At 48.0% G+C, this 22,139-nt stretch overlaps 2 protein-coding genes across 9 annotated transcripts in view; both read left to right on the forward strand.

Moving 5' to 3' along the window:
• Positions 1-25: 25 nt before the first annotated feature.
• Positions 26-12,349, forward strand: RAB2B (RAB2B, member RAS oncogene family). Of its 5 annotated transcripts, none has more exons than XM_028701536.2 (8): positions 26-409; positions 3,971-4,042; positions 5,761-5,828; positions 6,858-6,940; positions 7,335-7,427; positions 8,093-8,204; positions 10,183-10,251; positions 11,806-12,349. In XM_028701536.2, exons 3-8 carry the CDS (start codon positions 5,781-5,783, stop codon positions 11,899-11,901), a joined length of 501 nt encoding a protein of 166 aa, XP_028557369.1. In that variant the 5' UTR covers positions 26-409; positions 3,971-4,042; positions 5,761-5,780; the 3' UTR covers positions 11,902-12,349. The 5 variants fall into 5 exon arrangements, with proteins under 5 accessions (XP_028557369.1, XP_028557368.1, XP_028557370.1 ...); XM_028701535.2 differs by having other exon boundaries at positions 26-376; XM_028701537.2 differs by lacking the exon at positions 26-409 and adding an exon at positions 445-614 and having other exon boundaries at positions 8,093-8,130.
• A 2,668-nt stretch (positions 12,350-15,017) lies between these two features.
• The window catches only part of CHD8 (chromodomain helicase DNA binding protein 8), a 61,556-nt gene continuing 54,434 nt past the window's right edge, over positions 15,018-22,139 (forward strand). For 2 of the 4 annotated variants that reach the window (XM_028751759.2, XM_028751762.2), the window contains exon 1: positions 15,018-15,176. The gene's annotated coding sequence lies outside the window, so the exon portion shown is untranslated. Of the gene's footprint in view, positions 15,213-17,102; positions 17,173-22,139 lie in introns of all 4 variants that reach the window. The other 2 variants (XM_028751761.2, XM_028751760.2) reach the window with 2 other exon arrangements.

Below are 22,139 nucleotides of genomic sequence, written 5' to 3' on the forward strand. Positions count from 1 at the left end.
GGGAACTATTAGGGCAAATTTCCTTCCCACTCAGCCCCCCACGGTCGGACGGCCGCGGCTCTTTCTCTGAACACGCCCGCCTGAGCCGTTGAGGAGGAGAGGATAGAGCCGAGTCGAGGGGGAGGCTAGAGCGTAGTGCAGGGCAGGAGGAAGGGCAGATGCTAGAGCGTCCCTACGCACACGTCGGGAGAGGGTAGTAGACCAGCGGATGTGACGTAAAACGGCCGGTTCGGCAAACCGCTTAACGGTTCGGGTTGTTCGTTTGTTTTTGCAGGAGGAGGGGCTGTGACGTTAAACCTCCAGGGTGCCTAGAGCGACGCAGGAAACGTGGCTCCGGCCAACGAGGGACGGGCCAGAGCGGCCGCGGAAAGGACCGGTGAGCTCTGTAGCCACCGGCTTGCTGGAAAAGGTGCCGGAAAAGGAAAACCAGAGCGTCACTGGAGGAGGGAGGGAGGGAGAGGAAGGACAGAGAGCGCGAGAGCAATAGACATGGCGGCTGTTGTGTGAGCTAGAGTGGCCCCTGGAGAACCTCCAGGCCGGGGCTGGGGTTTAGGGGGGCTTCAGAGCCATGTCCTACGCCTATCTCTTCAAATACGTCATCATCGGGGACACCGGTATGGGCGGGGAAAATGAGGGAGTTTCAGCCTCGGGTGGGGTGGGGGCGGGGATATTACTATTTAAGGCATACATATATATACATACATAGAGAGAGAGAGAGGTCGCTGTTTAGGTCACTATATAGAGTGTGCGACCTTACATCAACCCTGTGAGGAAGGACACCGTTGATCCCATTTTGCAGATATTGACCATCTGACACTGTGTAAAAGGAGCACTTCCTTGCTCTGGGTTCCCCAACACAAGGCTACAAATCCTGTGCACATTTGTTTTGTTTTGTTTGTGACATTATTTATAGTCCCCCCCCCGTTTTTTTTTTTTTTTTTTTTTTTTTTTTTGGTTTTGGTTTTTTTTTTTGGCACAGCGCACCCAAGGATGTGTGACGTTTCCTAAAATCACACTAGAATTAAAAAGGACAGATCAAAGCACAGTTTTAACTAGCAAAACACAACATCTTGGGAGTTCAGCACCACTGAACTCTGTTTACTTCTGAGTAAACATGCATAGAATTGGGCTGTCAGTGTGGGAACCACGGAAAGGCTTGGAAAGGTCTGCCTTACATTTTTGGTTTTTTAATTCCTCCTCCCTGTACTTCTTAATTGAAGGGATCTTAGACCCAGCTGATGAAGCACAGGTATAAAATCGCTGCTGTAAAAAAAATCACTGTCTAAACACATATAACCCATGATGACAGGTTACTAGAGTTCAGGAGGATTGTTGCATTATGTTGCAATAATAGTATAGTAATAGTAACAACAGCAGCTTTCAAACCCTGTTGAAAGCTGGAGGTGGACAGAACAGGGCAAAAGGAAGCATTTTCAGTTTGTTTCTTTAACAAAGAGATACAGTACACTCATACCTCGGGTTGCAAATGTGACTAATCTGGGAGGAAACCTGGGAAATGGACACAAATAGGGAGTTGCAGAGGCAAAGTGTCATGAACAAAAGGGCCTCCCTCAACTGATGCCTTGTCTCCACTGGCTCTCTTCAGTATTATAATGTAGATCTTTGAGTAGGCTGAACAGCAGTAATATTATCAATTATATATAGTAATCTTAACGCCCAGTCCCACTCTCACCAACCATACACAAGGTTTGGGTAAGATGGTCTAAGCTCAGAAGCCAAGATCCTGCAAAGTCCCTGCAGACCAACCATACTATTTCTTACATATAATCTTACAAGTCCCTCTAACACTGAGACTCCATAAGCTGTTTAGTCATGCTGGCCACAAGACCCAGAAAGCTATCTGAGGACAAACGCCAGCTCCCTCAGCCTGAAACAAGATGAGCGCCACACCCTATAGCCAAGTTTGACTCGACTCAACCCTCCAGGGCTCCTTTACTTTTACCTTTTTACCTGCCAGTATAGAACAGGGCGGGAAGGTAAACGGTGTTTCCGTGTGCTGCGCTGGCTTGCCAGATGCAGCTTTGTCATGCTGGCCACGTGACCTGGAAGTGCCTCCGGACAGCGCTGGCCCCCGGCCTCTTGAGTGAGATGGCCGCACAACCCCAGAGTCTGTCAAGACTGGCCCGTACGGGCAGGGGTACCTTTACCTTTACCTTTATAGAACAGAGAGATGGTGAGATTCAGTTGTGCTGTTGATCAAAGCAGTGGAAGATGGGAGTGGTTTCTTGTCTGCTAACCAAATTGTGAAAGTGAAATAAAGGGTCTGTTTTTTTCTACAAGACAGTATGAGTTATTGCCTACAAAGCCTTAAAAGGATGGGGAGCTTGGGACACTGCAAATGTTGCTGGACCACAACTCCCATCATCCCTGAATATTGTCCATGCTGGTTGCTGGGGCTGATGGAGTCCAGCAATATCTGGAGGCTCATGGGTTCTCCAATTCTGCTTTAAATGGTCCTTCACATTGTTGTTGTTTAGTCGTGTCCGACTCTTTGTGACCCCCTGGACCAGAGCACTCCAGGCACTCCTGTCTTCCACTGCCTCCCACAGTTTGGTCAAACTCATGTTAATAGCTTCGAGAACACTGTCCAACCATCTCATCCTCTGTCGTCCCCTTCTCCTTGTGCCCTCAATCTTTCCCAACATCAGGGTCTTTTCCAGGGAGTCTTCTCTTCTCACGAGGTGGCCAAAGTCTTGGAGCCTCAGCTTCAGGATCTGTCCTTCCAGTGACCACTCAGGGCTGATCTCTTTAAGAATGGATACGTTTGATCTTCTTGCAGTCCATGGGACTCTCAAGAGTCTCCTCCAGCACCATAATTCAAAAGCATCAATTCTTCGGCGATCAGCCTTCTTTATGATCCAGCTCTCACTTCCAGAGGTCCTTCACATTAGTGAAGAGCAAAGACATTCTTGTTTAGCCTTGCCTACTTGCCTTTTCTCCCCGAATTATGGATCATGTTGTTTCTGGGCAGTGTTACAAAATTACAAATATAAATCAAATGGAAAAAATAGCAAAACATACATTTAAAAACAGCATTGATAAAGCCAGTGTAAGAGCCACATAAAAGGGAGCATGACGGCTGTATAAAGGAGGAACTACTGTGTATATGGCGAATAAATAAAGTCTCAAGAGAAAGTGTGGAAATTCTCCCAAGATGTTTGCAGAGGCTTCCATGTAACTTGTACAACTCGCAGGCAGCATAGGGCAAAGAAGGCCCTGCCCCACCAACCAATTCAAAATGCTGGTTTTCACCTACAAAACTTCAGGATCTCAATACCTTAATAACCGCCTCTCCCAATATGAACCAACTCAGACCCTCTGCTTGTCATCCAAAGCCCTTCTCTATGTCCCCACTCTCCCAGAGGTTCAGAGGATGGCAACATGAGAATGAGCCTTTTCTGTGGTGGAATGCTCTCCCCAGAGAGGCTTACCCAGAGCCATCATTACATGACTTTAGATGCCAAGTGAAAACAGTCCTCTTTGCCTTTGGCCATTAAACAATCTATGGCCTGTTAAATGTGGCGGGGTGGTGGTGGGGCTGTTATTATATAAACGATTGTTTGATGATTATGCTGTGTCTTTATTCTTACGCCGCATAAATTAAGTTCCTAATGTTGTATACTGCCCTAGAATATTTGGATAAAGGGCAGTATATAAATTGAATAAATAAATAAAATTAAAACAAAAATAAACATCAGTTAGCCCTCTGCCAGCCTCCACAAGGGGCAGCACTGTCTGTGGGCTTCCTCCTTGTTGCAGGTGTTGCCTTTGTAGAACTCAGCTGGGAGCAAAGTTAGAGTTAGGTGTCTCTGCTTGGCAATGGCATTTGTGGGCCTTTTTCCTTCCATCCTACGGGTCTCAATGGGCACCAGCCACCAGTGATCAAAGGGTTTGTTTGTTTGTTTTTGTACAACAGCTTCTGAATTTATTTTCTTTTTTTTCTCCAAAGGTGTTGGAAAATCCTGCCTCTTGCTACAGTTTACAGATAAGCGGTTCACAGCTGTCCATGACTTGACCATAGGTGAGTCCCCAATGGGCCTTGGGGTATTATTTAAGCAGGGTTCCAGAGGAGGGGGTGTTGTTGCATGTATTTGGAATGGAGGAACAAAGCTGGGGGGACATGATGCCCTACAGCTGGGCGGTAGGGAGAGAACAGGGGGGCACAGAGGCTCTTTTTCAGCATGTACAGAAATGCAGTCCATAACAACAGCACCATCTCTCTCTCTCTCTTTCTCTTGTGTGTGTGTGTGTATTCTTCTTCTTCTTTGGCGATCACTCGTGACCAAGTAAAATTGTCTTCCATGAACACGGTCTTAACAGTGAGTCCGTAAGTGACTGTGGAGGCCAGTTCTGGATCCACAAGTTCTTCCACAGTGGGGACATAGGCTTCCAGGCGGGAGTTGATCATGGTGAGGGTTTGCCAAGCATGGCTTCCTCTTAGCACGTTTCTCCCTTGCATCCTGAGTTTGAGTGTCTTCAAAGCCCACGACACCTTTGGTAAAGGCTGTTCTCCAACTGGAGCACTCGCAGGCCAGTGTTTTCCAGTTGTCAGTGTTTATACTACATTTTTTTAAAGATTGCTTTGAGAGAGTCTTTAAACCTCTTTTGTTTCTTAAATTCGGAATAGAGTAATTGCTTTGGGAAACGATAATCAGCCATCCTCACAACATGGCCAGTCCAACAAAGTTGATGTTGAAGAATTATCGCTTCGACACTGGTGATATTTGCTTCTGCCAGTACACTGGCATTAGTTAGCCTGTCTTCCCAAGTGATGTGTAAAAATTTTCGGAGACATCATTGATGGAATCTTTCGAGGAGCTGACGATGGCATTTATAAGTGGTCCATGTTTCACAAGCATACAGTAAGGTCTCTCTGTGTGCGTGTGTGTGCGTGTGTATATGTATATGTATATGTATATATATGTAAGTATGTACATACACAGAGCCACATAGGCAAAAAGGGTCTCCACTCTCCAGGAGCCTGCAATTTAAAATAAAAGAGTGACACAGAGAGATGATGGGAAAAGCCTGGAGGAATGAATGTGGTTAAGACCAAAGACACATGTTTAGCAGTTTGGATAGCAGGTGGAAATGAGGAGGAAGAAGATAACCCATGAGGATAAAGGGGGATTTGAGCAGGGGCGGAGGAAGGGGGGTGCGGTGGGGGCAGGCCGCCCCAAGTGTCACCACTGAGGGGGTGATAAAATGCCGGACGGCATTCACCGCAGGGCCTACAGTGCCCCCAGACCACACGTCTCTCCTGGGAGTGACGCAGTGGCTTGGGCGCCCGCAGGCTCCGTGCTGCCCCAAACGGTCCGCCCGCTGCCTCCCCCTCAGCTGTAGAGCAGCTGAGTGGGAGGAGGCAGACTGACTCCTCAGAGGCCCCATGGAGTGTCCTGCCCCAGCTGGCCCCGCCCCTGGGTGCAGGGCATGCGCCGCCCCAGGCGCCTGATCGGCTTGCTCCACTGCTGGATTTGAGGACAACTGGAAGGAGAGAAAAGATGCCACATATGTGTCAAAGCCAGGAGTTTCATGTCTAAGGACCAGTGAGGGAGAATGGGTCGCTTATAGGAACAGGAGACCTTTGTTTGGCTGAGGGTGGCAGAACTGGAAGGAGTTGGAGGCGGGGGTCACAGGCCGGGTTATAATGAGAAACATGGGTTGAATGATATGGTGGGTTGGGGTTGTGGAGAGTTCCTCCCCTCTGAGGTTTCTCCTCTTCTTCCATTTCTCCACCAGGTGTAGAGTTTGGTGCACGGATGGTCACCATTGACAACAAAAAGATCAAGCTGCAGATTTGGGACACGGTGAGCTCCCCTTGAAGCCTTGACCCTTTGCAAATGCGAAGGAACGATTTTGGGGATCGGAGTGCCAAAACAGAGCAAGGGCATTTTGTTTTAGTTGGTTGTCTATCCCCATCTTGGGCATCTGCTCCCAGCCAGTGTTCCAGCCTGTTTCGGTTTGTTTTAATTAAGTGTTGACAGGGAGGAAATTATTCCTCCAGCCCTGTTTAACCAATGCTCCAGGGCTGCAGAGTTGGAAGAAAGGAACAAATTAGGAGAATAGAGAGGCTGGAATTTCAGGAGGAGGGGTTGTGGGTCCGAATTTTGGAAAGTGGAGCTGGGAGGGGGATTGAGGGCTAAGGAGACCAGGGCACGTTTACACCATACATTTAAAGCACTCTTACACCAGTTTAAGAGCAGTCGTGGGCCCCCACTGCTCCAAGAATCCTGGGGAATGTAGTTTGTTAAGGGTGCTGCTACAACAACTACAATTCCCAGAGTTCCCTGGAAAGATGGGTTGATAAAGCGTTCTGGTAATTGTTGCTTTCTGAGGGGAATAAGGGTCCTTGCAACTCTCAGCGCTCCTAACAAATTATAATTCTCAGGGATCTTCGGGGGAAGCCATGATTGTTAAAGTGGTATAGTACTTTAAATTTATGGTACAGATATGCCCTAAAACAGGAGGCCTCTATTCCAGTTAAAATGCCCAGGGTTTCCTGGGAAGAGGGATGGAAAGGGGATGAGTGCTATAGTTGTGGGCATGCTTAGCTAGTGGTACCTCAGGCTACATACGCTTCAGGTAACAGACTCCGCTAACCCAGAAATATTACCTCGGGTTAAGAACTTTGCTTCAGGATGAGAACAGAAATCGTGCTCCTGCGGCGCGGCAGCAGAGGGAGGCCCCATTAGCTAAAGTGGGGTTTCAGGTTAAGAACAGTTTCAGGTTAAGAACAGACCTCCGGAACGAATTAAGTAAGTAACCAGAGGTACCATTGTAGTTTGGACAGCTCCGTTTTTCTTGTGTTTCCTGATTGGTTCTCTCCCACTCCAAAGGCTGGCCAGGAATCCTTCCGCTCCATCACTCGCTCGTACTACAGAGGGGCTGCCGGAGCTCTGTTGGTGTATGACATCACCAGGTGAGGACAAGGCTCTCAATGGCTACTAGCCAGGACGGCTATGCTCTGCCTCCACAGCTGGAGTAATTCTGGAAATTACCCAGGAGAGGAGGCTGCTCCTGTGCTCAAATCCCGCTTGCGGGTTTCCCACAGGCATTGGGTTGGCCACTGCGTGAACAGGATGCTGGACTCCATGGGCCACTGGCCTGATCCAGCAGGCTCTTCTTACGACGTCAGACCGTGGGTCTTAGGGCATGCTTAGGGCATGGCTGAGAATGTGCTGCCCACAGTTTAACTTGGGGGAGGGGACAGGGACTTTATGTTCCGCTCACTGCTGGCCCAGATGAGTGGTGGACCTTTAGGCTCCCATTCCGCCTACTGCACACCCTGACCTACCTTTCTTGCTCTTGCACAGACGGGAAAGCTTCAACCATTTGTACACCTGGCTAGAAGATGCTCGGCAGCATTCCAGCTCCCACATGGTGGTCATGCTCATTGGCAATAAGAGGTATCCGGTCATCTTCTGCTTCCCAACTCACCTGTTCCCCCATCCCCACCGGCCAAGGACTCGGGGTAGATGATAGTGATTTGGGATGTTTGTATAATATTTTATGTGTAAATCACCTTGAGGTGGTAGTTTAGCTGATTAGTAAATTAAGTGGAATAAATAAGAACAAGAATATATCTGCATTTGTTTTCATACATGTTTGCACTGTACAGTGGTGCCTCGCAAGAGGAAATTAATTCGTTCTGCAAGTTTTTTCGTCTAGCGAATTTTTTGTCTTGCAAAGCACGGTTTCGGAAAAGTTTTGGAAAAGCTTCAAAAATCACCAAAGTCTTCAAAAACCTCAAAAAAGGCTACCACACCGCGTGCTATGAGTTGCTCCTCAAGTCAAGTCGCAACTGTATTAACGGTTTTAAGAAAAAGGAAACAAACTTGCAAGACGTTTCCGTCTTGTGAAGCAAGCCCATAGGGAAATTCGTCTTGTGAAGCAACTCAAAAAACCAAAAACCCTTTCGTCTTGCGAATTTTTCGTCTTGCGAGGCATTCGTCTTGCAAGGTACCACTGTATTGTGAAATCGCTTCAAGGTGCTTTGTAGGGAGTGATTCATAAATTAAATTATTATTATTACTATTATTAATTAATATTTCTTGCCTCTCTCATCCCGCAGTGACTTGGAAAATCGGCGAGCTGTACGGAAAGAAGAAGGTGAGGCTTTTGCCCGGGAACACGGCATGGTTTTCATGGAGACCTCTGCAAAGACAGCATCCAACGTAGAAGAGGTGAAGAAAATCTTGGGTGTTTTCCTATCCCCCACCCCCACCCCCAGTTCCCTTCCAGTCCGTGTTTCCTTTTGGGCCAGGAAAAGCATTCACATAACTTATTCTTCTTACCGCATGCAGAAGAACATATACTGCTTATATTGAATCAGACCACTTGTCCATCAAGCTCAGTATTGTCTACACTGGTGGCTTTCAACCAGTGTGCCATGGCACCCTGGGGTGCCTTGAATGATGATCAGGGGTGCTGTGGGCAACACTGGCCTCTGTCCCTCTTTCCTTCCTTCCCTCCTCTGATGCCCTCTCACGTCTCTGCCTCCCAAAGTCTTGCACAGCTGTTTGTTGCAGCAGCCCTGGCTACAAGCTCCGCAGGCAAATGGTGCTTCTGAGGCTGGCCAGGGGGTGCTGGTTGCCAGGAACTAAGGCGGCCTCGGAGTAAGCAAGCAAGCAAGTGGGCGAGGGAGCCCAGCCAGCCAGTCCACCAGCTGTTGGGAATGGAGACTAGTGAGAGGCCAGGCAAGCGGGTACTGCGCTGGCCTTTTTTGTGCTTGCTGTGTGCAAGGCCTGCCTGGGAGCTGAGTGCCCGCTGCTGCCCCTGCTGCCTCCCAAGCTAAGGTGCTGGCCTCACATTCACCTTTGGCCAGTCTCCGTTGGGACACTAAGGCTGGGGGTATCCTCTTCCCAGGCCCCTGTGGGGCAGTGTGAGGAGGCACCTCTCCTTGGGGGCAGATCAGAGACCGGGGGCAGTGGGCTGCCCAGAGGACTCCTAAGGAGAGGGGAGAGGAGAGGAAGCTGAGGGAACACTCCACAAGGGTGTTTGATAAAGGGCGAGAGGCTGCCAGCTCTGCAGGCAAGGGGTGACACAACTGGCTCCTGAGTCCCCCAGGGGTGCCGCAGAAAAAATGCAATTGGTCAAGGGAGCCATGGACTCAAAAAGGTTTAAAACCTCTGGCCTGCATGGACTGAAGGTGGCTTTCCAGAACTTCCAACAGAGTTCTCTCCCACTGCTACCTAGAAATGCTGGGAATTGACCTTGTGTATGCAAGACGCATGTTCTGTCGCTGAGCTACAGATGGGAAGGTCTGAAGGTCTGAAAGCCTGCTCCTTGGAAGTCCTGCACTGCCCTGGCTTCTGAGGTTTTGACAATCCCCATCCATACAATTTCATGCCCATCTTAGCTGCCACGAGGACCAGAAACTTTAAATGGAAACAGAAGTCCCCATTTAGACTTGTATGACTGGCATTGGAGGCGTACAGAGGTTCCTGGATTCTCCCAGGTCCATTTAACTCTGCAGTTTTCCAATTAGGTTGGGGGGGGGGAAATGTAGCTGATGTGGAGTGGGGTGGGGGGGCCTACTAGCCTCCTAACCACACCATATCTAGATGGTTATGTGTGGAATATGGTTGGGAGGGGGTGCGGAGAGGTGGGGGAAGAACCCAGCTCTCTTACAGTTTGGAAAAGCTTCTTTGCCTGATTGCTTGAAGGTAATTCTTGTTTGCTACAGGTGACACATGAAGTAACTGTTTACAAGCCCAATTGTGTATTATATGGACAATAAGGGCTCAGAGAAGAGGGGATTTGCTGATGCTCAGGTCCATCTTCCTGCCATGGCTAGCTGGCAGCTATCTGTGATACCCGACAGCTGCTGGGGAGTTCATCCTGTACAGCCTTCATTAGAATGGTTTGCCTGCATATATTTTGGCCTGTATCGTTCCCTCTGGTGGGGACTGAGCAAGCTTAGCAGGGACAGAATGCTGACTGTGGATTTGGAGGAGGAAAACAGAAAAACGGGATGGGTAGACAGTATGGAATGCAGTGCCCCGGAAGAGGGAAAATACCTCCCCCTCTGTCCTAGTGCCAGACCCATTTCTGTGTCCCAATTTGATGTGCAGGATAGGAGCATGTCTTTATTGCTGTATTATTTTACCCATCTTGCTTGTTTCTTAAAAAAACTTTCCCCCTTCTATCTACTCCTTCCAGGCCTTTCTCCACACAGCTAAAGCCATCTATAAAAAGATCCAGCAAGGCTATTTTGATGTTAACAACGAGGCAAGTCAGACCTAGTGGCCTCCCTTGATGGCCCATCAAACCTGTAGCTCAAAATTTTGTGATGGGGCTGGGGTGGGGATTGGCTAATGGCTATGTGTGTCAGTACAAGTAGTTATCAGATTTGTAAAGTGATTTGTATTAAATTTTAACACAATAAAACTTGATTTTGTATATTAGGATACTAGCGAACATAGGTAAAAAGTAAAGGTAAAGGACCTCTGGACGGTTAAGTCCAGTCAAAGGCGACTATGTGGTCGCCGCTCATCTCGCTTTTCAGGCCGAGGGAGCTGGTGTTTGTATACAGACAGCTTTCCGGGTCATGGGGCCAGCATGACTAAACTGCTTCTGGCACAACGGAACACAGTGATGAAAGCCAGAACACACAGAAATGCCATTTACCTTCCCACCAGAGTGGAACCTATTTATCTACTTGCACTGGTATGCTTTTGAACTGCTAGGTTGACAGAAGCTGGGACAGAGCAACAGGAGCTCACCCCGTCGTGCGGATTTGAACTGCCAACCTTCCGATCAGCAAGCCCTGGAGGCTCAGTGGTTTAGACCAGTGTTCCCCAACCTTGGGCCTCCAGCTGTTTTTGGACTACAACTCCCATCATCCCTCGCTAGCAAGACCAGTGGTCAAGGATGATGGAGGCCCAAGGTTGGGGAACACTGGTTTAGACCACAGTGCCACCCACGTCCCTAGCGAACATCGAGAGCTGCCTTATACCAGCTCAGACGATAGTCACATTAGACTGTAGTGATAAACCATCACTTAATGCTACATGAACAAGCCTAGCTGCCTCCTCATGTCATGCTCTCCTGTCATCACCTTTCACATGGCTAGGAGAAGATAGAGAAAGTGAAAGCTTCCCAGCTTAAATGTAACTTGTTGCTTAAACGCAAACCAAGATAATGGTTTGAACATGAACTATGGTTGTTGTTGTTTTTGTTTTGTTTTTTAAACCTACATCAAACCATGTGCTGGTTGAAACAAAACTTAGGGTTAAATCATGTTCCTCAGCTGAGACAAACAAAAAGCTGTGTTTAAAAGAAGGTAAATGCTTCCAGAATCCTCCTGCTCAGCAGAGAAGGAGAGCAGAGAATGTACCGGCTGGAAGGAGGCAAAGCTCATTCACGCAGCACTAAACCAAGGTTTAGATTAGAGGATTATACAAATTAATGGAGGCTATTGATGGCTCCTAGCCACGGTGGCTATGTTCTGTCTCCACAGACGGAGGCAGCAATGCTGGAAACTACAGAAACCCAGTTTCAGACTTTTAAAAGACTCGGTTGAAGGAGTCTCTTGGAGGAAACAGCCGCTGCCTAGAGCAAGGGTAGTCAATGCTTCACCCTCCAGATATTGCTGGTCCACAACTCCTATCAACATCTGGAGGGAACAAGATTGGCTACTCCTGGCCTAGAGGGACCACCTCTTTCTGCGGCTTGCCAAAATGGGCTTGGGCGGTCACAGATGGCATCATTAAAGCGGTCAAAGCAGTCCTGGCTTTCCTTCGGATTATTGTTAACTAAGCGCTTTTATTTCTCCACCTGCAGGGAAACGGCATCAGGATCGGCCCCCAGGAACCCACAGGAAGATCCTCCGCCGGCCACGGTCGTCAGGCCTCTGGAGACCGGTCAGGTTGCTGCTGAATTTCCCCTGAAGTCCATCCAGGCTCTTCCGTGTCATGCTCTCTTTCTCTCTTTCGGTTTCAGGCACCACACTGGGGGCAGGAATCCTTCAAGCTCACCTTCCCTTGACCTTGTTACAGCCTATCTCTGCCCTAGAGTTGATTTTGGCTGGTGGCTGTTGGAGTGCTAGTAGTAACTCTTCCAAAAGCCTCCCATTTGAGGACCTCTCTTCACTCCCTCGTAGGCGAATGCTGCTTCCAGGTTCCATCCTCCACCAATCTGTGCCTTTCCTCCAGCAGTTTCCTCTTCTAATGTTGGAGCTTTCCATTGCCCACACTTTGGGTTCACAGACGCCTTGGCAGAGGAGCTGGGGAGAGTGTAATCCAGGCCAATCTAACCAGTCTTAGATTTTAAGATCTACTGCACTGTTGTTTCAGCTTTGTATTAAATATTTCCATGTTTGACATTATTCTCTGACGTGTCTTCTTCTTCGTCTTCTTTGGTGATCACTCCTGACCAAGTAAAATTGTCTTCCATGAACACGGTCTTAACAGTGAATCTGTAAGTGACTATGGAGGCCAATTCTGGATCCACACGTCGTTCCTCATGGGGACCTAGGTTTCCGGGCGGGAGTTGATCATGGTGAGGGTTTGCCAAGCATGCCTCCTCTTAGCGCATTTCTCCCTTTCGTCCTGAGTTTGTGTTTCTTCAAAGTCCATGGTGAAGGCTGTTCTCCAACTGGAGCGCTGGTAGGCCATTGCTTCCCAGTTTTCCGTGCTTATACTGCCTTTTTTTAGGTTTGCCTTGAGAGCGACTTTAAACTTCTTTTGTTGTCCACTGGTATTTCACTTTCTGTTCTTAAGCTGGTAATGGAGTAGTTGTTTTGGAAGACGATAATCAGGCATCCAGACCACATGACCAGTCCAATGAAACTGATGATATCTCTGGCATGCATTTATATATTGGGAGAAGAAAGGAAAAATTGATATATTGAATGGACTTGACTGTTTTGCATCCTGCCATGGCAGCTCCATAACAGAAGCTACCAACAAGCATCAAAACCACTTGCTTTGAGCGCAGTGACATCCTCTTTGCGGGCAAGAGATAGTATCTCTGGCTATTGGAGTAAACAAAGGAATGTGCTTTGTGCCTAGGCAGAGATCTTTAGAATATACATATAATGTATACATTTCTTGATTGTAAAATCCTCAAAGCAGTTTACAAAGAGAGTAAGAAAAAAGCACTGCAGTAAAAATAGTTTAAAACAACTATGTAAAACTTCTCCCAAAATCAGCAATGCACTTAAAACACATTATAAAACACATTAATGTTCTACATGTCTGTGTAGGTTTCAGAGGGAGTATCCCAGCTGATGGGAACCTCAGGTGGGGAGAATGCTGTTACACCCAGGTCCTGCTTGTGAGCAGTGGCGTAGCGTGGGTTGTCAGCACCCGGGGCAAGGCAAGTAATTTGCGCCCCCTAACCCGTGGATTTGCGCCCCCTAACCCGTGGATTTGCCCTAACCCCAGATGTTGCGCCTGGTGCGGCCGGCCCCCCCTGCACCCCCCACGCTACGCCACTGCTTGTGAGTGCCCCATGGGCACCTGTTTGGCCCTTGTGAGAACAGGGTGCTGGACTAGAGGGGGCTTTGGCCTCATCCAGTAGGACTTATGTTCATCCGGCTGCTGATCCTTTCAAACTGGAGATGCGAGGAACTGAATGTGGCAACCTACTAAATGCAAGGCATGTGTTCTTCCACTGAGTTATAATGGGGTGAGGATGCATACATGCCATACATTTAAAGCACACATACTTGGGGGGGGGGGGTTAATGCGAGCTGTAGCTTAAGGGTGCTGGGAATTATAGATCTGTGAGGGTAAACTACAGCCCCCACAATTCATGGTGGAGTGTGTGTGTGCTTGAAATGGAAGGTGTATATGCAACCATTGCCTGTTCTGCAATTTATTAAATTGAAAGGGGAGATCTGTGGGTGATTAAATGCAGGGGTAGTCCTTTGTTTGATGGAAGAATGATGTATTTCAAAGGGGTGGGAGTGATACAGTCTGCAGAATGCCAAAAACACATCCAGAGGTGTTCCTGCATGTGCATTTGTTTAGGGGAAAGATTAAGACAGTGGATTCTAAGGGTCCATCCCAGCTCTACAATTTTTGTGTATGCTTCCCTAGAAGTAAGCCACACTGAGCACATTAGGATTTATTTCTGATAAACCCCCGAAAGAGTGTTCAGTAAAAACCCCTCAATACTTAACTTTTTTTTTTAAAGGCTCAACAACTTAACAATTTGTGTCCTCTGGACTGTCACTTTTTGAAATATGCCAACCCTAATGGTCCTTCATCATCTTGGAAAAAGATGATCTGGGTGTTTAGTCTGGATAAGGGGATGCTGAGAGGATATATGATAGCCGTCTTCAATGTCTCAAGGCCATGAATGAATCACGGAGCCTGCAAGTCAAATCCCACTTCCTTGAGACGAAGTACGAAATACCATATGGTTTCACTACTTGAGGGCAAAGTCAGATTTTCTAGCTTTCATTATTATACAGATCAGCATCCTCATATGGAGCAAGAGACGGAAAATAGACCAGGCAGGCGTGAAATCTGTTCCATGTCCCAAACTGCTCAGGCTCAGTTTTCCTCCTCTGTGAAATGGGAAACTAACCACAGTGGCCTGCCTTGCAGGACTGTTATAAAGGGCAAACAAATAAAGGGCAAAAGCATATGAATATATCACAAGCAAGGCTGCTTTTGCATTGGGGCCACATATCTGGCCCCCCACGCCTCTCCATCCCTCCCAAGATGGCTTCCCCATATAGGTGCCTAACGCATTGCCCGTCTGCCGGGGCGCGGGCCACGGCAAGATGATATTGCCACGTCTTCACAGCCCCCCATGGTTTAAAAACAACAGTCCTTCAACAATACTGTATATTACTTTTATTTGCATTGGTGGCACGGAATAAATCAGGCGACTTCCTTAGACAGCCTCTCCACGAGCTGGAGGCCCGCTTCCCCCGCTCCCGCTTCCCTTCTCCCCCTCCCCCAGGAGAGAGAGAGAGACTGACTTCCTGGAAGGTTCTCTCAACCTAACCTGCTGCCTGGCCCCGCCCCCAGGCCTCCCGGGTCCTTCGTCGGCGGCCGTAGCCTGGCGGAGGAGCGGTGGGCGTGGCTTGGAGGGCCCCCGAGAGAAGTTAAGTTGCACCGTCCATGCTCGGCTGCCTTGTTCTCTCTTCTCTCTCCTTAGGAGAGGGGAGGGGGGCGGGAGAAGTGGCTCCTTAGAGGGTGAGTCCGCGTGGGGGGAGGGGACCAGGCCCTCAGGTAAGAGGTGCTATTATATTTTTTCAAATACAAAAAGGCCTTTCCCTCTTTCTCTTCACAAACCCACACGAGCGCGGGGGGGGGGGGGAGGGAGAGGGGGAGGATTATTATGGGATGGCCCCTCTCACGATGCAGGCCCGATGCGGGGACGTTCCCCTCCCCCTCCCTCCCTCCCTCACCGCCGCCGCCGTCCTACGGCGAGTGAGAGGGACCATTTCTGAAGGGAGGGGGAGGGCCCTTCGCTTTCCGCCCTCCGGGGTTCGCTTAATGGGAAAGGTGGGAGGGAGAAGCCAAACCCAGCTTTTGCAGAGGGGGAAGGAAGAAAAAGGCTGCTTTGGGTGTATTTCCTCCCTCCACCCCCCAAAAAAATCCATGTCGCATTCTCTCTTGTGCATTTCTCTCTCTCCCCCGGTCCCTGTCGGCTCTTTTATTTTGTGTGTGTTTTCATCGCCATCCGGTTTCTTAGTAAAGGTTGGGAAGGAAGGATTGCACCCCTGCTAAAGCCCTTGCACACACAGGCCGCCTCGGAGGAGGAGAGGAAAAGGAGGTGGATTGGTCTTGGATGAAAAGAAGGGAGCTGGATTTGGGGAGAAAAAGGGGGAGGCCGAGATCTGGGTGGTGGGTGGATGTTGCATCCAGGAAGGGGAATTTCGGTGGACGTTTGCTGTGAGGATCGGGAGCAACCTGTGCGCAGAGGGGATGGCTCTCCTGCACTGTATGGGCCTTTTGCGCGTGTGGGTCGTTACGTGCAGAAGTTGTGATGGGGTGGGAAGAGGGCATGCGGGCGCAGTCCTACGAGGAAGTGAGTCCCGTGTTGCCACATGGAGTTTGGCACGGTGTGGGTGGTAGGGTTCCCTGATGTACTGCTGAACAGCAGCAGTCTTCAACGCTGTCAGCTCCAGACGCACCTGGAACCCGATTGTGCATTTGGGGACCAGTTTCTTACACGGTTTTATTGTAGATTTGTAGGGCTGCCCATCTTGGAGCAGGCTGTAACTTGGTAGTTCAGATGTTTAAGAGCTTGCACGTGGGAAAGCTTTTAAATGCAGATGTGTCTGGTTTTGAAATCAATGAGTGGCCAGGTGAGAAAGTGGATCTACAAGTGCTTGTCAGCTTCGTAGCCATTTGTGTGCGAGAGGGACTTGTCAATGGATGTGTTCTCGCAGACAGAAATTTCAGCCTTCCGCATGGCATCTTTTTTTCATTTCTACACATCTGCGTCTGGGAATGGCTTTCATATTTTTTATCACAAAAGTAGAGGAGGAAACCAGTGCAGATGTCTCCTCTGTTCTCTGGTGATACTGACAAGGTCAGAGGAGAGTCTAGTCAGTTTCCACCTATGCTAGGAAGAATTTGCCCATTCACTCCTTTCCCCTGTTGCTTCAATGTTTATGCACAGTTGTTGATGCAAAGGCTTTTTTCCTAACAGTTTCAGTTTTTGGGGAGAGTGGAAGTGGGGATAGTGAAAGAAACGGCAGAGGGGTGGGCTGGAATGATACCTGGGCTAGAGAGATTTGCATGCAGCTAATTTTCTTATCTCCATTTTTCTGAGACAGATAGATATTAGGGTGGGACATGTGAAAGTGTGTTTTATTGTGTTGTTTGGACCAGTGATTGGGAAGGAAGAGGTGTGATCTGTAGTTCAGATTGTTTAGGAAAATATTCTGATATATTGAGAGTTAAACCACAGTCCTGAGACATGGGTGTGGAGGGGAGATTTTCTGCAGTGTTCATCAGATGTTTTAGTCTCTTGCCCCATGCAGACTTGGAAACATTTTCAAGGTTCTTGAGAATCAACATTTGATTTGTTAGGCACACAAGTAGCTGAATACCTGATATATTTCTAGTCTTGTTGATCTATGTTTCTTTCTCTTTCCCCCTCCTCTTTAGAAGGCGGCTGCAAACCTACGCTATTTACTTGGAAGTAAATTCTGTTGGAATCAATGGGATTTACTCTCGGGTAAGTGTAGCTTACAATAGGGGTGGAAGAAAATGTATGTTGGGGAAAGAGCAACTAGGAAGGCTTCAAGCCTTTGCATGTGTTTGAGGGTTGAGCTAATATTGATCAGCCCACATTGTCAAAGATGGTTTGTGGAGGGAAAAGGAAGCAGTGGAACTGAACAATGATTTCAGCTGAGAATGGCCTTTTCAGTTTCCAGAATTCTAATAACTGATTTCAGTGCAATCTTGTACGTGATTCGTCAAAAGCAAGTCCCAATTTGAGTGGGACTTAGGCCCAAGTAAGTGGGTATAAGATAACATCCATATTTAAAACAAAAAAAATTCCTTCCAGTAGCACCTTAAAGACCAACTAAGTTAGTTCTTGGTATGAGCTTTCGTGTGCATGCACACTTCTTCAGATACACTTCTTGGTATCTGAAGAAGTGTGCATGCACACGAAAGCTCATACCAAGAACTAACTAAGTTGGTCTTTAAGGTGCTACTGGAAGGAATTTTTTTTTGTTTTGACTATGGCAGACCAACACGGCTACCTATCTGTATCCATATTTAACTTATTCCCACAATATCTATGAATGCATATTTGGTCGTTTAATGCCAGTGCTTTATCTTTTGACTTCCACTCTCATATTCTGAGAGTTAGTATGGTTTAAAAAATGGTGAAAGGATGCATCCCTTTGCCCTGCCCCCAGTCATACTGCATATGGTGAAATAAGGATTATAATCTGCTCTAGTTGTTACGGAGCCGGGGAGTGGTTGTTGTTATGGAAAAATTAACATGAGATGTCTGGGTGGGTGGAATATATTGTACTGTCTAAAGGTGTGCATAAGCTTGGCTGAGGAAAATGTACACGTGGCATTCATGTACTTTTTAATTTGGGGGAAGGAGAGAATTATTTTTTTATAGGCAGTCCTAGAGACCCACCAGAGGTCAGTCAATCCTGGGCATCCTATTATACACATTTTCCCCCTCAGCCAGCTTTTGGGCTGAATATTTTCAGCATTTAATGTTTTGAAAACCTCACTTTCTCTCTGTAGCCAACGACTGGTGATGGTGCTTCTGCTTTTTGAGATGGGTTGGTCTGTGGATGGCATTGGCTTCAACGTAACGGAGAAGCCAGAGAATGTTGCAACAATTGGGCAGGTATCTGCCATGGGTGGTATAGGGCAGGGATGGGGAACCTGTGCCCCTTCCCAGTTGTTGCAAGGCTGCAACTCCCATCTTCCCTGATTCCACTGGCCATACTAATGGGAATTTTAGTCTGACAACATATTGAGGGCCACATTTTGCCCGCAACCTCCTTAAAATTATTATTTATTGGGCTTAATAGGTTTTTTTAAAAAAAACACCTTAATTTAAGTTCAAAGTTAATTGCAATATAATGGAAAGCAAAAATTAAAATAATAGAAAGCTAAAAATAAACTAAAAGTTAAAAATTTTGAGATTCATAAAAAGCAGTCTTAACAAATCCCGCCCACTGAAAGAGGCTACAGTGTCAAAAAGCTGACAAAAAGCTTGGCTTAAAAAAAGAAGAAGTTCCCCCCTGGTGCCTAGAAGTAGCTAGTGATGGTGCCTAGCATGCCACCCTGGCCAGAGCATTCCTTAAGTGAGGAGCCACCGCTGAAATGGCCTGGTCTTGTGTTTCCACCATCCAGATTTTCCTCCGAGAGGGCCCACTGAGAAGGAGCTCAGATGAGGAACACAGGGTCTGGTTTGGTTCGTAAGGGGAGAGGAGGCGAGCTTTAGCCCATCATTGATCAGAGTTGTCATTTGGTCTTCTCCACGTGCCCTAATAGTCCCTGATAATTTATTTCCCACAGCTGCTTGGCAAACTGGGGAGCCAGCTGGGCTTTTGTAGGCAAGCAAGGACATCAAGTTCCTGGGACATTAACCCACTGCAAAAGCTGACTGTGACTCCAAAAAGGCCAGCAGGAAATCCCCAAAGCCTCCAGAAACACCAACCAGGATTCATCAGGCTTTGAGTGAGGACTTTCCTAATATGTCTCCCACAAAGATGTGCTGTTTTGAGCTCCCATGACCTTAAACCAGGAGTGGGGAACCTGGTCCTCTCTAGATGTTGCTAGACTACAGATCAGTCCCAGCCAGTACAGCCAATGATCAGGGATGACGAGGGATTTGGACCAGCATCTGGCGGTCCAATGGTTCCCCAGTCCTGGTCTGGGAATGGCAAGTTCCATCCAAGACTGGCTTCATGTTTGGTGGACCTCCCAGTACGTTTCCAAGCACAATTCAAAGTGTTGGTGTTGATCTATAAAGCCCTAAATGGCCTTGGGCCTGTATAACTCAAGGAGCATCTCCACCTCCATTGTTCAGCCCAGACCCTGAGGTCCAGCTCCAAGGGTTTTCTGGTGCAGTTCCCTTACTGTGAGAAGTGAACTAATAGGGAACCAGGCAGAGGGCCTTCTGAGCAATGGCACCTACCCTGTGAAATGCCCTCACGTCAGATGTCAAGGAAATAAATAAATATACAACTTGTAGAAGACACCTGAAGACAGCCCTGTATCAGGAAGTTCTTAATGTTTGATGTTTTATTATGTTTTTATATGTGTTGGAAGGCTCCCAGAGTGGCTGGGGGCAACCCAGCCGGATGGGTGGAGTGTAAATAATAATTACATTATTGTTATTATTTGGATGAAATCTTCTAGCTGGGCATACTAAAGGTAAAGGTACCCCTGCCCATACGGGCCAGTCGTGTCTGACTCTAGGGTTGTGCGCCCATCTCACTCTATAGGCCGGGGGCCAGCGCTGTCCGGAGACACTTCCGGGTCACGTGGCCAGCGTGACAAAGCTGCATCTGGTGCGCCAGCGCAGCACACGGAAACGCTGTTTACCTTCCCGCCAGTAAGCGGTCCCTATTTATCTACTTGCACCCGAGGGTGCTTTCGAACTGCTAGCTGGGCATACTACCTCCTTGCTGTTGTGGCTGCTGCTCTTTTTGCTTGTCCTCTTCTCCTGGGCCCAGTCCAGACAACTGTCCAGAAGGAGAGTGCAAGGCAAGAGGGAGAAGGATGCTTAATCTCTGCAATATGGTCACTATTTGCCTGCTTGGAGAGGTAAAGTGACTGGGCATTGAGAGCAATGAGGGACAGGGGTTCTGGAAGTTGGCTGACAGGTTGTTTGGGATGCCGAAAGTCCCAGGTTCAGTACCCAGCATCTCCAGGGAGACAGTGGCGTAGCGTGGGGGGTGCAGGGGGGCCCGGCTGCAACATCTGGGGGTTAGGGTTATGGGGCGCAAATCCACGGGTTAGGGGGCGCAAATTACTTGCCTTGCCCCGGGTGCTGACAACCCACGCTACGCCACTGCAGGGAGAGGCCCCTTTCAGAAACCCTGGAGGATTGCTGCTGGTGATTGTGGAAGCTAGATGTATGAAGTATGAGTATGAAGCTAGATGGATCTAGTGGTCTGACTCTCCATAACACAGCTTCCCATGTTTCTATTGGCCCAGTGTGAAGCTCCAGGAGTTCCCACTGTGTGTATCTCTGCAGAGACAGTGCAGATGGAGCCATGGACATAGCTGGTTGTGGAGTGTTAGCTGTGTGCACACTGTCAGTTTCCATGCTCTCCTGAAAGGCTGCTGCTCTTGAAGTCTGAAAAGAGGAAGGGGTTCATTTGTCGTATTCCCATTGTGATGTGTTCGCTGCATTGCCGCTCCTTTGGGAGAAAGGGCAGGATATAAGTGCAGTAAATAAGTGTTGAACAAGGTGACTGGCATGTGACAAAGTTGCTCCTGCCTTGGGGGCAGGGGGCTGGAATAGGTGGTCTGCCTCGTCCTTCCCTAACTCAGCAGGAGCATCTTCTTGCTTCCTTGGTTTGCTGGAAGGAAAGCGGGCTGTGTTAATATGGGCTTGCAAATAAGCCACTTGCCTGGCCTACCTAGTGTCAGTTTGCATAAATGCAAAGTGGGACCGGGGATAAAAGGAGCCCCGATCTGTCATTTCTGTGAAGAACTTGTGAGGGGGTTTTCTCCTGTACTAATTGTAGACAGGGTCACTGATGAGCTCTTTTGTGGTGTTCCCTGTAGTTTTGCAGGAGGGTCGCTGAGCTAGCTTTCTGTCTCTCATCTCTCACAGTGATCCGTCAGCAAGGTAGTTCTCGGGAGCACAGTGCAGTAAACTCCATCACATTGCGATCGACATACTTAGAATAAAGTATTTTACATGGGTAAAATAGGTGTCATTTTTGTCACACTGCTGGCAGGAAGTCTGCAGAATTGGCCTTCCTTCAGATACAAAGTTACCCACCCAACGACGCTTTTTCTTGACTTAAATATATATTAACACAAGCATTATATGTCCAAATAGATAGCCAAGCAAGCTTTGCATTGTAAGGCACATGGTTAAGCATCAAAAGGACAGTAAATAGTGTATGTTGGGTGCTTTATTTTCCTAGCCTTGTGTAAGTGTAAGTCTCTTGGCAACTACAAGGGCTCACGGGATCCACTTTCATTGTCCATCTGTTCATCCTTACACTGCAGGAATATCGCTTAAAAGTCCATGAACTTCTGCACATACCACCAAGGATTTTGCCAAAACAAAGTTAATGCCAATAGTAATTTCTGACAAGAAATTTTGGGTTCACGGCAAAATCTCTGGTCCATCCTAGTGGGACTTAAGTTTTCTGCACATTTGGTAAACTGCCAAGTCCCCCCCCCCCCCCCGGGAGCCCTCTGCAGATAGGTAGCTTGCGGGGGTGGGTCTCATATAATGGCTGCTTGAAGGAAATATGCTGGCTCACGGCAGCCCCTTAATACTAATATTAGCGGCATCAGTCTTTGCTAAATAGCCTAAAATGGGAAGCAGCGATTTAAAATCTTGGTGGAGAGAGAATGGGGGACACAATTGCCTTCAAAATGCTAGAGTAATTTTTAAAGTGGGGTTTTGTTCTTGCATACGTGTGTGAGTAGAGCTGTTGACATCTTTCATTGTTTGTCCCCTTTTCTTCTCCA

This window comes from Podarcis muralis, chromosome 13 (assembly GCF_964188315.1).
Source record: "Podarcis muralis chromosome 13, rPodMur119.hap1.1, whole genome shotgun sequence".
Classification (NCBI taxonomy): Eukaryota; Metazoa; Chordata; class Lepidosauria; order Squamata; family Lacertidae; genus Podarcis; species Podarcis muralis.

Bases quoted from the DNA above. Each gene is read 5' to 3' on its own strand.
- RAB2B (XM_028701534.2), top strand. From the start codon at position 569: ATGTCCTACGCCTATCTCTTCAAATACGTCATCATCGGGGACACCG. The intron at 5,829-6,857 runs GTGAGCTCCCCT...CCCACTCCAAAG, and splicing joins AGCTGCAGATTTGGGACACG to GCTGGCCAGGAATCCTTCCG. The intron at 8,205-10,182 runs GTGAAGAAAATC...TACTCCTTCCAG, and splicing joins CAGCATCCAACGTAGAAGAG to GCCTTTCTCCACACAGCTAA.